At 37.0% G+C, this 16,112-nt stretch overlaps 1 protein-coding gene across 1 annotated transcript in view; it reads left to right on the forward strand.

Moving 5' to 3' along the window:
• Positions 1 to 16,112, forward strand: part of dnajc21 (DnaJ heat shock protein family (Hsp40) member C21) — a 20,907-nt gene continuing 4,795 nt past the window's right edge. Inside the window, exons 1-11 of the mRNA XM_079835712.1 lie at positions 1 to 381; positions 576 to 669; positions 4,415 to 4,538; positions 5,108 to 5,236; positions 7,725 to 8,029; positions 11,706 to 11,875; positions 12,235 to 12,328; positions 14,339 to 14,503; positions 14,848 to 14,896; positions 14,994 to 15,157; positions 15,288 to 15,372. Coding sequence (XP_079691838.1) covers positions 285 to 381; positions 576 to 669; positions 4,415 to 4,538; positions 5,108 to 5,236; positions 7,725 to 8,029; positions 11,706 to 11,875; positions 12,235 to 12,328; positions 14,339 to 14,503; positions 14,848 to 14,896; positions 14,994 to 15,157; positions 15,288 to 15,372 — 1,476 coding nt within the window. The 5' untranslated portion in view covers positions 1 to 284. The remainder of the gene's footprint in view (positions 382 to 575; positions 670 to 4,414; positions 4,539 to 5,107; positions 5,237 to 7,724; positions 8,030 to 11,705; positions 11,876 to 12,234; positions 12,329 to 14,338; positions 14,504 to 14,847; positions 14,897 to 14,993; positions 15,158 to 15,287; positions 15,373 to 16,112) is intronic.

Here is a 16,112-nt window from a genome sequence, read left to right on the forward strand (position 1 = left end):
ATGCGCCGCGGATCCACACACGACACCGGCTTCGTGTGAATTTTCTGTCGAGTGGAAATATGTCAACTGTCGAAGAAATTTATGAATTAGCTCGTTTATCAGTTGCATTATAGCCTCGTGTTTATTATATTTTATGTGTTATTAGGTTATCGCTGTTATAGCTTTTATTTTGTGATCCACGTGGGCACATTGATGACATTTAGTGTGTGCTGTAGTTAATGACAGTGGTTTTCAAGGCATAGCATTTACAGTTTGTGTAAGATCTCCACAGAAGTCCGAGCAGGATGAAGTGTCACTATGAGGTGCTGGGCGTTAAAAGAGACGCGACAGATGACGACCTGAAAAAGGCTTATAGGAAATTAGCCTTGAAATGGCACCCAGGTATTTTATTTCATTTTTTTGTTTGATTATCCATCGAGATTATTGTCCCATATTAATATGTGACTATTGGCATCTCCTCATAATTGCGCCTGTTCTCCAACAATTCCTCAGCGATGATCTGCCAAGTGCTGCTTATAGGACTTACGTCATTTTAATCATGACATTTATGTAATAATGTATCATATTTATTCTAGACAAGAACTTGGATAACGCAGATGAGGCTGCAGAGCAGTTCAAACTGATCCAGGCTGCATATGATGTTCTGAGTGATCCACAGGAGAGAGCCTGGTAAGACCTACTGTACAACAAAACGGTGGGGAAAAAACAACACTATGCCTGGTTTCACAGACAGGGTTTAGATTAAGCAAGGATTAGGCTTTAGTTCAACTGGACATTTAAGTAGCTTGTATAAACGTGCCTTATAAAATACATTACTGGTGTGCATCTTGAGACTAAACATTGACAGTGACATATTTTTAAGATAGGCCTATGTCAGTGCAAGTTGCTTTCAGTTAAAACAGCTCAAACATGCATTATAGTCTGGGACTAAGTTTAAAGAGATAGTTCACCCAAAAATGAAAATTAGCCCATGATTTGCTCACCCTCAAGTCATCCTAGGTGTATATGACATTCTTCTTTCAGATGAACACAATCAGAGTTATATTAAAAAAGTCTTGGCTAATCCAAGCTTTATAATGGCAGTAATAGTTGCTCTGTTTTTGAAGTCCATAAAAAAATGCATCTGTCCGTCGAATAACGTGCTCCACGCGGCTCTGGGGGGTTAATAAAGGCCTTCTGAAGCGAATCGATGCGTTTGTGTAAGAAAAATAACCATATTTAAAACTTTATAAAGTAAAGTTTCAGCCGATCACCTTCCTTATTCAATTTATGGAAAAAGTGTTGAAAGTGCCTCTGCCGATCAAAGGCTTACGTTACCAGCATAGACTGTAAAAAATATGGACGTAGTGTCCGTGATGTCACCCATAGGATTCTGAAGAGCCGTTTTGAAGTGCAAAGTATGGACGAGCTGGCCATTGCCATCTTGGCAGCGCGTCATCGCTCGTCACTCCCGGATAACAGAAAATGGGCAAAAAGGCGGGACGTGGGCGGAGCTTATGTGACACGATGACTAACAGACAGCAGATAAATGGCTATCCACCTGTCACTCGAAGTGGCCACGCCCTTAATTATGCAGAACTTTAATGCTTTATATAATGTAAACGAATGAGTTATACAAAAATTCACCCCTCTCCCAGTTGTCATGAAGGGCAAAATTAGCCGTATAGACTAAAACCACAATTTGTACCAGGCTGTAAACATGTGTTTTTCTGCTGTAAAGTTGGGCATTTTAACATGGGGCTCATTGAGAATCTGCTCCCTTCTGGAGCCTGTCTCTAGCGGCCAGTCGATGAATTGCAGTTTAAATCACTTCCGTATTGGCTTCAAGAGAAACTGCGGGAGGTTGCCGTTTGGTTACCAGGTACGCTCGTCAGACGTCACGTACGCATCTTGAATTGCAAGAAGGCACTTAAAACACTTTTCCACGGAAGGCGATCGGGCGACCGTGTGGAGCACGTTATTCGACGGACAGATGCATTTTTTTATGGACTTCAAAAACAGAGCAACTATTATTGCCATTATAAAGCTTGGATTAGCCAGGACTTTTTAAATATAACTCTGATTTTATTCGTCTGAAAGAAGAATGTCATATACACCTAGGATGACTTGAGGGTGAGTAAATCATGGGAAATTTTCATTTTTGGGTGAACTATCACTTTAAAGCTACACTGTGTAACTTTTTTAGTCTATTCTTAGCTAAAAACACTTAGTTCTTTCAAAAATATATGTGCTCATTAATGTATATTTACTTCTTTCAAGTAATAAAGTATTCTCGTAAGTTTATAATATGCCATTGAAAATACATAAGGTAATGGGATCTAACGGTGGTCGCCATGTTGCCCCTCCATCTTGAAAGTACATTAGCCAAAGAGGGACATACCCGTAAATTCAAGCTTCGCTTTTCGCGTTTTAACCGGTTTTAATACTCGATGGCACTATACAAAATTCTCTGCCTCGCGCATGTGCGCGTCAACTTGTTCAGACTTGTCTGGTGCATGTGCAGAGTGTTTTCATCTCAGCAGCGTCCAGTAACAGAGTTATACGGAGTTTTCCTGGCTTGTTTATTCCTCAAAAGTCTGTTTTTCCTTGTGTGGTATTTCTGTGCGTTAATAACTCCGTAAGTAATAATAGTTATTATCATTGTAGATGTGTTTCAGAGTGTGTCATTAGAGTGTGTCGCGTAATTCAGTTGATGTCACCTCAGAAGTATTTTTGTGTCAACATACAATAGCGTAATGCTCACCTATTTGAATAATCATTCAGTTATTTTGTTATCAACAATGTTTATTCGTTTATAGAAAATATTTGCTTGTAATGTATGTTGATGGAAATATGTATCAGGTCTGATCGGCATATTAACAATTGTTATACAGAGCGCACTGACTGCAGTGCTAACGTTAAAGCGCCGCACACACTTTTGTAACCGGACACCGCTTGTTAGCAGCGGCAGCTCCGCTCCTTTTAATGCAGCTGCATTTAGCGCCTATATATGGTACAATAAGCTCTGGTTTACGGTTACATTATACAAATGTAACTTATAAGTATAGTTATACAGTTCTTAACTGTGTATGTATATTTACCATCCTTATTTGTTCTCTCACAGAAACCACATTTATGTACATATCCACGCAAACCTGTTTATGCCTTGCAATTGGATGACTGAATAAACATTACTATCATCAAAGTTCACTCTGGATTAGCTGCAGTTCTTTCTAGCCGAATAATTAGGCCAGTTGAGTTCCAAATATCCCACAGGCACCGTGTCGAATGTGGACGAGGTCGAACTGGAAGCCATGTTAATCTTGGACTAAATCGGCCACCGTAGGAGTTGAAACGAAATCGGAATTGAGAGGAACAGAAACTAAAATTCACTGGATGGTCATATACCTTTTCACCACTAGATGGGGGAAAATATCACACAGTGTAGCTTTAAGCCTTGTCTGTGAAACCAGGGGTGTGTTCACCAAATAGGGCTCCGTTTTATTTTTTGAATTCCATTTTTTTCTTAATTCTAACTTTTCTGGACTCCGATTTAGTGGTTTAATTAAATGTTATTAATCAAAAAGCATGTCTAATAAATTGAAATCGTGAAACTCATACAATTAAATGCTTAACAAAAAAATGTAAGGCCCTATGAAAAAAAAAACTTAACCCCAAAATTAACATTTTGTCATTCTTTTCCCACCCTCATGTTGTTTTTTTCCATTGAACACAAAAAGGTGAATTTTGAAATGGCTATATTCCATATGTTGGTATGGATGGACTTTTGTGGTGCTTCTGTCAAAAGTGACAGAAGTGGCTGCTGCAGTTGTATACAAAAGAGCTTCTTAAAAATTCTCCTTTTGTGTTCTGTGGAAAAAATAACAGCATATGGGCTAGGAATGGCTGAGAGAAATATTGAATGTTATTGTTGCAAATTCTGCTTATTTACATGGTGTAGCTGCCTAACAAAAACAAGGATTTTGTCCAACTGTGAACTTGTATGAGTATTGGATGCATCCGGAATGGGTTGAAGATTGCAAATAAATCAGTAATATAATATGAAAAATATAATTCTATTAATATAAATTTTAAAAAAGTTTATACTTGCAGCGTATGCCATTGCTTTCCAGTTTAAATGAATTTATATTTTATAACCAACATTTCTATATAAATTCCAGCTTTTATTGCAAATGTATTGCAAATATATTCCAACAGTAACTCATTACATAATTATTTGTTATAACTTGCATTAATAAAAAGTACTGTTGTTTTCTGACTCATTAGCTCTATAATATATTGGACTAAATACCAGTAATACTAATCAGTTTTTGGCCATTAGTGTACTAAAACAGCTAGTTCAGATGTTCGTTACGGTCTTCATTATACATCCATTAATATTTAAATGTTAATATGGCTGTTATTTTGTTTTAAGGTATGATAATCACAGAGATGCACTGCTGAAAGGGGGAGTCAGCGGAGAGTACCAGGACGACAGCATTGATCTCGTGCAGTTCTTCACCGTCACCTGTTACTCTGGTTATGGAGATGACGAACAGGTGAATATTAAAATGTATTTTTATTTGGTCAATAGCCGCATACCTAGGTGTCCGTTCATCATTTTATTCATTGAATATTTTGTATTGTCCATTTATCTGTTTATAACGTAAGCGTATAGCTCATATGTATGGAAGCTTGTTTCCGCCACTGAACGAAAAATAAAAAAAGTTAGTGACTTTTTCACTCACAATTGACTTTTTTCCTTGTGATTGCGAGTCTATTTCTTGCAATTCAGACTTTTTCCAGAACTCTGAACTATAAACTGGCAATGCAAGTTAAAATGTCTGAATTGTGAGATATAGACTCACAATTCTGAGGGAAAAAGTTCACAGTTTTTTAATTCTGTGGAGGAAACAAGGTTCCATACATATGTCTGTCATTGATATTAAAGACAAAAACTCTAAAACAGTTAATTTGTTCAGTGGAGGCCATCATGTACCACTGGAGGGCAGTAGAAGTTCATGTAGAAAATGCACTGCAATCTTGCTTTCTGCTTGGATAGATTCAGACTATTAATTGTATAAATTGATGTATTATGTGTTTCAATGTGTATTTTTTGTCTCTGTAGGGCTTTTACACTGTATACAGGAACCTGTTTGAGTCTATTGTAAAGGAGGAGATGGAGCACAGTAAAGATGAGGAAGACGAGGAGGATGAGTTTCCCTCATTTGGAGAGTCGCAGAGTGACTATGACACTGTATGTAGACGCTAGCACACATTATTACAGCTTTTACACATTTTTTGTCATCATGTCCTGACAAATTTTGGGTGGGAGGCATGAGATTGTTATGGTTTGAGCAAGTTGCTGGTCAGAAAGTGGTATGGTAAAGAGGACCGCTGGTTATCCACCCCATGATTCATTACAGAATGAGTAGAAACTTCTGCAGACCTTAAGCAGAAAGCAATCTTGTCATCTATGGTCAAAGCTGGCCTTTAAATGGTTTGCTTCCAGCAATGAGCTTTTCATTGTTTCAGATGAGTGGGGTTTTTTTTTTTATTGTCTTTGAAAAATATACTAGAAACTGTTCTAGTTTCCATTCGGTTCTTAAGCATCAGCAGTGCAGATGGAACAGCATACTCAAATACTTGATAGTGTTTCCTGCACTCTAATAATCTACAGATACAAAGCAGGTTGTTTTTGGATATTGGATCTTGCATTCTGAATTAAATGACGATTATATTTCATGAAAAACTTGCCGGTTGCACATCAAAAACACAGCGTGACCACCAGTGTAGTGTGATTTGCAAATTAAATGACATATACTACTGTTCAAAAGACATTTGTAATGTTGCAAAAGATTTCTATTGCAGTTAAATGGTGTTCTTTTTTAACTTTTTTTCATCAAAGAATCCTGAAAAAAACTTTCATGGTTTACACAAAAATATTTTCTACATTTATAATAAGCAAATCAGCATATTAGAATGATTTCTGAAGCATAATGTCATACTGATGGCTGGGGTAATGATGCTTTGCATCACAGTAATAAATCACATTTAAATCACATAAAATGTATTAAAATAGAAAACATTTATTTCATATTGTAACAATATTTCACAATGTAAATGTTTTACTGTATTGTTTATCAGAGGAGAAATCCAACCCCAAACTTTTATGATTCTGACTCTTTTGAGCTGGCTCTTTTCAGTGAATCAGTCCAAAAATAAATAAATAAATAACTGTTATCAGTTTGAATCAGTCCAAAGACACAAACTTCAAGTACTCGTAAAATTGTTAATGGAATCTTTCATACTGAAGTGCCTTGAAACTGCAATATTCAATGTGTTGACGTAATTTCCACTGAAACAGGAAGACAGGGCAGGACACATCAAACAGCCCCTCCCCTTTTTAAAATAGCCAATAGCGTTTAGTTTATATCACAGCTTGGCCAGAGCCGTTGAGCTTGGTAAAGGCGCAGTTTCCTCCTAATCTCTTATCTGTTTCTCCTTATAATCTCCTCCATATTGCTTTAAAATACAGCATGCAGTGTAGAATTCAAATGGTTCCGATACATTTTCCGGTATGTGCCGACTCGCGTATATGATCTGCTCTGTGCTATCGTGTAAAACCGGAGCAGACTTTGTGTGTGTGTACGGTGTGTGTGGTTTACATGACACTAACGTGAAACCAGACTTCATTCGCTCCAATGGAAAGCATATTTACACCTATATAGTGCACTGTGCCATTTCACCATGTAGAAAATAGTAAATGTGTGAACAAGTGACAGATTTTAGCTTCAGTGTCTATTTATAATGTAGGGGGCGGGACACTAAGTGCTGAGTGATGTCATCAAAATCATTTATCCATATGGGTGAAAGTGAGAGACTTTGAATGCTTATATCTTCTAAATGCGAATTATTAATGTTATTGTTTTGGAGCACGCTAGCTTATAGATAACAGTAAGGTTAACATATTCATACTAGAGCAAAAATCAATTTAGATTTCATGGGGACTTTAAAAGAATTGGAATCGATTGAAAATTGAACAGATAAAGTAATGTATGGACTGTGTTTGTTAAATGAGACTTTTTTTATTTTTATGAATTGTTTAAAAAACATGGTTTTGAGATGGCAGGAGAGTAGGCATTGTTTATTCGGGAGATATGTATAGATTGTACCATGAAAACACTTGATTGCTCAAACATGTCATCAGAGTTCTTCAGGGGTTCTTTAGTGCATTTTAGACCTTTCAGCCAAATGGATAATTAACTTGGATAAATGGAAAAGCATTCCCATCTATAAATACTTGTCCAAATAAGCTAGTACAGGTAACAGTAGAACGGGAGTATTTTGTATCTGAAAATATATTTCAGATTGTTTGGGGAACCTTGACCGAAGACTGAAGACCCATCTGAGACTATTTTCTCCAGGGTCTGAACAATGAAGTTCAGCCACTCCAGTTAGACCTGAAGGCTCTTAAGTGATCTAAACCATTTCCCTTTCCGGTGTGGCCCGTACCTGCACTTCACCTAATGGAGGTTTGGGAGTCATTTGCCATTAGTGGAGGCCTGCAAGATGCAGATGAACTAAGGATGACTGTACAAGCCTCTTCATATTTTTGTTAAAAGGATGAAGCATTCACGATGTTTATCCAGAAAATCTTGTTATATAGCATTATAGGTTCTCTCGCATTTGGCTCTGGTATTTCTCTCAATAATTATCTTTATTTGTCTCCCTGGTGCACTCAGGTGGTGCATTTATTCTACGGCTACTGGCAGAGCTTCTGTACGCGCAAAAACTTTGCATGGAAGGAGGAATACGACACGCGACAGGCCTCCAACCGTTGGGAGAAGAGAGCCATGGAGAAGGAGAACAAGAAAACCAGAGACAAGGCCAGGAAAGAGCACAGCGAGCTGGTGCGGCAACTGGTGGCCTTTGTCCGAAAACGTGACAAGCGCGTTCAGGCCCATAAGAAACTGGTGGAAGAGCAGAATGCGGAGAAGGCCAAGAAAGTTGAAGAACTGAGGAGAAAACAGAAGCTCAACCAGGCCAAGTGAGTGAGATTAGCCTGTTTTATGGGGCTGGGTAATATGACGGCACATTTTGTCCATACAATGGTAAGAATGTGTCAACTGGGAGAGATATTTAGCTATGTGTAGATAGCTAAATAGATGTAGTCCCCACAGTCATTAAAACATTGAAATATCAGGGAGCTTTTACATTTAAAGGTGCAGTGTGTACATTTTAGCGGCATCTAGGGATGGGCGATATCTTATCGTTTGCGATATACCGGTAAAAATTCTCCCCGCGATAATAACGATAAAGCCTAGTTGATGGCGCGACCCATCCGCACAGTGCCGCCGCTGGCCGTTATTACTTTATGATGGCCGCAGTGGCTGCATCTGTCACTTTGTATAGCTGAACGGGGGTTGGAGAGAGAATTTTCTTGTGGTGTCCCCGGCAGCACTTGGTGCCCTAAGCGCCGCGCAATGGGAGCGGCGGCACTGAATCCGCTTCTCACGTGCAGAGCGAAAACAACCATGGCGGAACCTGCGGAAGAGTTCATAGCTAATCGAGGGGCTACCTGAGGGCGATCTGAACCTGTACATACAGATGTATTTTCACTCGCTGAGCACTTGGACTGAGCGCTTAAGATATTCGCTCTGTCTCAATCGATCGGTAAAGCACACTATTTCAGTTCAACTCAATGAATGCGCAGTGTATTTGACGCACATTAAACACTAGTGTGAGGCGCGCGACTGAGAGCGCTCAGTGTTTCACACACACTCAAAGAGAGAGCGAGAGCGTCTTCTACCACACAGAATTGATGTGCTACATATAAACAATATCCTTTGTTGTATTTTCCTGTAAAATAATGCCGTTTATTTGGAATTATTCAGCCTTTCATGAACAGGAAGAAACGAATGCACAAACAGAAATCTCATTGGCTGGCGTGCACCTATTACTGTGTTTTGATTTCAGCAAATCAGTTTGAATGAGCGCTGACAACGTTATTAATATTCATGAACCCAGAAGCTTTTTATTCCTTAGTCCAGTTTATTTTTATTAGTAGAAGAATTTGTGGTATTATTAACTCAAATTACTGAAGTTCTATCATTAAATCATTATTTTCAACTTTTTTGTAATCTTAAGACATTTTTGGATATTTACTTTTGCTGTTTCTGCTATTTTTACCACTGTTTGCACCATGAGTGTATGAATAAATACAGAATCGGTTTACATTTAAAACTTGTCATTGATTTTAATTATTATTGTTTGCATTGTGTGATGTTTTTCAGCACAGTTGCACTATTTAAACATTACCTGCAGTTTTACAGAAGACAATTATATCGGCAACTTTTCCATTTCTGAAAAGGAATTTTACATAAAAAAAAAAAAATAATAATAATATATATATATATATATATTATATTATATTATATTATATTATATTATATTATATTATATTATATTATATTATATTATATTATATATTGTGTATTATAGGAGCCTATTTGATGACAGGCACATTTTACTAGATCATTGTTTGTTTTTCTGAGTCTCTCAAGAATGCATGCAGCTCTCACTTGTATCCAAAATCATGGGGAATGATACTACATTTATCGTCATTGATATCGTTATCGCAATAAATACTAGAAAATATCGCAATAAATTTCAAGTCCATATCGCCCATCCCTAGCGGCATCTAGCAGTGAGGTTGTGAATTGCAATTGCCCACCGCTCACCCCTCCCTTTCGAAGCACATAGAGAAGCTGCGGTCGCCGGACACAGGACAAAAATGTCGTCGTCGGAGAGCTCTGTAGAGAAGTTTGTCCGTTTAGGGCTTCTGTAGAAACATGACGGTGCAAAATGCCGATTTCACTGTATGAAGATTTGAAATGACTCATTCTTAGGTTATAAAAATATAACGGTACATTATGTAAGGTCTTTATACACCACTGAAAACAAAGTTATGTATATTATATTGCATTTCTGTCAATAGATCCTCATAAATACTACACACTGCACCTTTAAAAAAATCTCTCATGTTTACCAAAGGTGCATTTCTGATCATTTATTTGAGCAGCCGTTACTCCGGTCTTCAGGGTCACATTTTCATTCTGCGCATCTCCAGTTTTTGTTCAGACCAATGCGAGGATCGACCCATATTTTCATACAGTGTTGGAAATGTTAACGGGTGGATTGATAAGGAGCTAATGTGCTTTCAAAAAAATTTAGAATAAAAAGGTATCTAGAATACGATATAGAACCCTATTTTAAATGTATATGTATAATGATTTATAATTTTGTCTCCATTTTCTTTAAAGGCCTACATTTAGTTTTTTTACAAAGTATTTTTTTATATATATATTTTTATAAAAAATACTTTGTCAGAACTTGCATTATTTGAACTTGTTGAAATTGTTTTACAGTCATTTTGTGGTTTAGGGTGTTACCATAAACTCTAATCTTTGGACAGGTGTTAAAAAAGGTCTTAAAAGCCTTAACATTTATTTAAAAACCCTGTAGATATCCTGTACAGGTGGTACAAATAATTTTGTACCTTTAAATAACCTTATCCATATTATTTAATTTAATTACACATTTTATATATAACATTTTTAATCAAGTAATGGTTCAGTGGAGAACTAAAACCAGTGTGAAATAAATATTAAAAACTGGAATCTCTGTTTCAAGCTCAATCTCTCTCTCGTACACTGTACCAGCCCTCTCTCCTCATTGGATTTTATTACTGTAGTAATTATAGACACAGGTACAGTAGATCTTTAATACTGTCCAGATTGGCAGTAACAAACCCAGCCAATTTATTTCCCTGTATTGTGCTTAATACAAAATAAAAGATGCTGAAAGTCCTTGATTCTGGTGTTAATGAAAGAGTTGGAATCCTGTATAGTTTATATTTTATATAAATAAATAATGTATATTTTTAGATTAACTTTTGTACCTTAATTTAACAATAAAAAAACGTACACAGATTACATTTGCGGTAATTATATATATTTTTTACATTGTTTTAACCGCTAAAAATATTTAACACGGTATCTGTTTTTTTCTCTCATGTCACCCTTTGGCTGCGTTACAGAATGTGATCCAGCTATCATTCATTAAAGTGCTATTAAATCATTCAACCGTGATAAGAACTCAAATCTGGTCTGGCAGGAAGCGGCTTTCGGTGAACAAACACCTGAAACGTGCACACAGAATGCTGCATTGAGTTCTCTTTCGTGCTTGAACGAACAAAAACTCACAAAATTTTAGAGAATCCACAAAGCACAGTCTTAAATGAGTTAAAAAGTGTTGTAAATGCATAAAGAGTTGTGAGAAAATAGGATGAGTGTCAGATCCGCGTCATGTGCGTCAGGTCATTAATGTTAATCAAAGAACAAAAGACAAAGAGAAACTCACTCACTGCTCTTGACTGAATCACTTTTGTAGCTTTAATAAGGATTAATCTATATTTATAATTTGTGCAGCGAAGACTGCAGTGTGATTCAATTTCTGTATATTTACCTGTTAGTGCACGGTTTATCTATCAATCAGAGAGAGGTGTGTAAAAGTTGTGTTCGTTTCTACCGTAACACTAGGAATAAATTAGCAGTAATTTATTCATGTGATGGCAAAGCTGATTTTTCAGCATCATTACTCCAGTCTTCAGTGTCACATGACCTTCAGAAATCATTCTAATGTGCTGATATATGTGCCATTAGGCTGGCAGAAGACTATCAGGAACAGAGTTGGGCCGCCATGTCGGAGCTGGAGAAAGAATTGCAGCAGATGGAAGCTGAGTACGGTCTAGAGTTTGGTGACGTATCTGAGAGTGAAGAGGACGAGGAGGAGATGGAAAACGGGCAGGAGAGGGCAAACACAGACGGGGGAGGTGAGTTCTGATGACGTATTCCTATACTTGAGTGGATTCTGGGTACGGGAGGTCACAGGTTCAGGGACCAGTCAAAGGTTCAATGCACATTATATAATTTTAAAGACATGTCACGACATGTTGTTTTGGTATTTTAAATCTGTGCAGTGACATTCAAATGTTTTTAAGTGTGACATCAGTGTCCAAATACTTGTAGAGGTCACTATATAAATAGACGGGACAAGTCAGAGCAGTCATCTGTGATTCATACATAATGCAATAATACACAGAGCGTCACCAAGTCATGAAATATACCTCAATCATACTGTAAAACATGTGTGAGTAATGGACATATCTAACAGCTGCTTGACCTTTGTCAGATGCGGTGCAGGCAGATGGTGCCGCGGAAATGGACGACTATTATGATGACCTGTATTGCCCTGCCTGTGACAAATCTTTCAAATCCGATAAAGCGTGAGTGAACAGAGCTCCCACACACACTGCTCTGTGAAACTTTCCTCGCACACGCCCTTCATCACCTCACTGATCAAAATGTTGATTTCAATTTTTAGGTCTCACATTTTTAGGTCAGTCGCTTCACAAATTAATAATAATTTACACTACCATTCTACCAATTTTTTTTTACAGTTTTTCTTTATCTCTTTTGCTGACTAAAGCCCTATTCGGACGGTAATTGTTTCTCGTGGGGTTGTAAGGTAGTTTCAACATTTACAGGGGCTAGTCAGTGATTTTATTGCTGTCCGAATCCAGAATGTCAAGTGTTTTTCTCCCACCACCGCGTATTACCTACTGTTTTTTGACAAACACCAAGGTTGTGTGGTAATTTAATTGCCGTCCGAATCCACATCTCTGAGTTTTCAAGAATTTATCACTTTCAATCAAAATTCACTGTTTATATCATTTTTGACCACTGCAGAGCATCGTACGGTTGCACTTCACTGTAATTTGGATTCATTTTAAAGATCTAACTTTAGACTTTTATTACTGAAATGCTGGCAAGTATTTACAAGAGCAATATATTTCATCACCGCTCAAAAAACATTTGAAATGTTATTACGGCAGCAATTATAGCCTATATGTTAAAATAACCAAGCAGCATTATGTTTACCTCATGTAAATAAGAGGCTGTATTAACTTATTTCCGCTCATTTACATGTGAAATAAAATTACATCCTTTATTTTGAGATATAATACAAGACAGAAAACCATTTTAACCATAATGTGCATCTATACATCTTCCTATGTTTAAACCGATTTAAAGCTGCTGTAACTTTTTTTGTGTTCAAGATTTACAAAAATTATATAATGAGAATGTACAACATGAATCCATTTTCCAAACCGTGTTTATGTCTTACTCTGAATCATTATGGTACACTAGCCTAATATTAAGTGTTTATATTGGGACTATTTCAGCCCGGTCTGGTAGGAACCGCTGCGGAGGAGCACAGTCCCTGCGTGACTCGCCATAGACATAAACAGAGAGAAGTAGCTCCGGCTGCAATGTTCTTCTGCAAGACGCAGTTCTGTTTATTAACCACTAGAGCGGAAAAAGTAAATAATTAAATAATATTTTGGATATTATTTTCCTATTATTAAGTTAAATATGCATTTATTCTTATTATACCAAGCATATGACATTTTATTTACAGTGTACAATCATGTTATTGACTACGTGAGCAGTGCGTTCCCACAGGTGCGCAGGATCACAGAACTCGCTCCTCCACCGTGAATAAATCACCATCCGAATGCACAATTTTTATTACCGAGTTGGCATGCAAATATTTTTACGGACTTCCACGTGAGAAACAATTACCGTCCGAATAGGGCTTTAGGCTGCATTTATTAGAACAAAATTCCATTAAAAACAGCAATGTTGTGAAATATTATTAGAATTTAAAATAACTATTTTCTATTTTAATATATTTTAAAATGATATTTATTCCTGTGATGTCAAAGCTGAATTTTCAGCATTATTATGGTCTTCATTGTCACATGATCCTTCAGAAATCATTCTAATATGCTGATTTGGTGCTCAGGTAATTTCTTCTTCTTTATTATTATTATTATTATTACCAATGTTGAAAATAGTTGCTTTAATATTTTTCTGAAAACCATGATACATTTTTTTCAGTTTTCTTTGATAAATAGAAAATTCAACTGAACAGCATTTCTTAAAATAGAAATATTTTGTAGCATTCTAAATGTCTTTACTGTAACTTGTGATCAATAAAAAATATATACATTTATTTTTTAAAAATTCAAACCATTGAATGGTAGTGTAAATGAACAACACTAACATTGATAAGTTAAAAAATATATATTCTTCTTACGTGTGTTGTTTTTCAACTTTAGCCTATATGTTTTTATTCATTAATTTAATAATCACAAACAAACAGCACGTTTTGAACTAATTTGCATTACATGCATATAATGCAGCCGTATAATCTGTTTCTCTCACACCAGCATGAAAAACCATGAGAAATCCAAAAAACACAGAGAGATGGTGGCATTGCTACGGCAACAGCTGGAGGAGGAAGACAAGTCGCTGAGTCAGAACTCTGCGGAGAGAGAGGAGGAAGAGGATGATGATGATGATAGTGATGAACTTGATGGCACACCGAGACCAAAGTAAACCATAGCACTTGAGATGTGCTCTTCAAATATAATTTGTTTGCTTTGCTATTATTTCACAATAGATGCCTGATTTTTAAAAGTAATGTGAACATCAATGAAATGCTAATGTATATAAAAATGATTAATAATTATTATTAATGTTAAAATCTATAGGATAGAGCATGCACTGCTGACATAATAATGCCATTGCTGTAATGAATATATAATAGAGTTTTTCATATTGAAATTGGAATACATAAAGGAGTTTGTAGAACATCTATAAGTTTGTTTACTTAAACGAGGCATCTGGTGGCATTATTGGCTGTTTCTGTCCGCTGATTGGTTTGTTTGATTTACAGATTATCTAAAAGGCAGAAGAAAAAGAAACGCCAGCAGAAAACCGTAAATGTAAGTCACTGAAATCTAACCTCAGAACCCCTGAAGTATTTGAATTAACAGACTTGATCCAGTAAAATATAATTTTTCTAATACGGTACTTCTGTAGAATCTCCCAGAAGAGCCAAAGACGGACAGTCCAGTCCAACAGTCCACAGAAGAGCATCCCGCACCTGCACCTGAATCGGGGAATAACAAGGACGCCCCGGTCCCCTCTGAGGACCCAGATGAGAATCTAAAACCAGAGGGATGTGAACCCACAAACCAAAAAAGGTTTCTCTCATATGCCTGTTTAACAATCCACCGGTTTAAAATGTTATGTTGTTATAAAGTGCATTCTGAGTGAACTCCTCTGTATATTGATATGAACTGAGATTAACTCTTTATGTCATCTCATACTCAGCTCCGCAAAGACAAAAGGGAAGAAAGGGGGAAAAGACTCTAAAAAGAGCAGCAAACCACATGGCGGTGTAGAAGGTGCACAAGAGGTGTGTACTGTACTAACGTTAGCATGTGTGTGTGTGTGTGTGTGTGTGTGTGTGTGTGTGTGTGTGTGTGTGTGTGTGTGTGTGTGTGTGTGTGTGTGTGTGTGTGTGTGTGTGTGTGTGTGTGTGTGTGTGTGTGTGTGTGTGTGTGTGTGTGTGTGTGTGTGTGTGTGTGTGTGTGTGTGTGTGTGTGTGTGTGTGTGTGTGTGTGTGTGTGTGTGTGTGTGTGTGTGTGTGTGTGTGTGTGTGTGTGTGTGTGTGTGTGTGTGTGTGTGTGTGTGTGTGTGTGTGTACATGTGAGCAAGCAGCCACTCCTCTATGACCTTACAGCTGTTTTATAATCATCTTTCGCTTTGGATATAATATTATTTAATAATGTGACTCTCTATAACAACAGCAACCTTCTGCGTAAAGGGAGATTGTCCCTGTAATAAGGGCACTCACTGTAAGTCGCTTTGGATATAATATTATTTAATAATGTGACTCTCTATAACAACTGTAATAGACTTGGTCGGCATTACTGGGAACGCCCATAAAATGTCAAAACTGCCATATGCCGTGGGGGAAAACAAGCCATTAGAATGAATGCAGGCAGACCTTGTTAGATGCTTTATCTTTACTCTTTGTAATGATTACGATTTATTTTTCCTTGGTGCAGTCCCGAAAAGTTGCCATGTGGCGTTCTGCACCTCTAGAACGTAAAAAACCCTGATCTGAAGTTTTATACTGCCAAATAAACAGAC

Source organism: Gobio gobio, assembly GCF_949357685.1.
Source record: "Gobio gobio genome assembly, chromosome: 14".
In the NCBI taxonomy this organism is placed as follows: Eukaryota; Metazoa; Chordata; class Actinopteri; order Cypriniformes; family Gobionidae; genus Gobio; species Gobio gobio.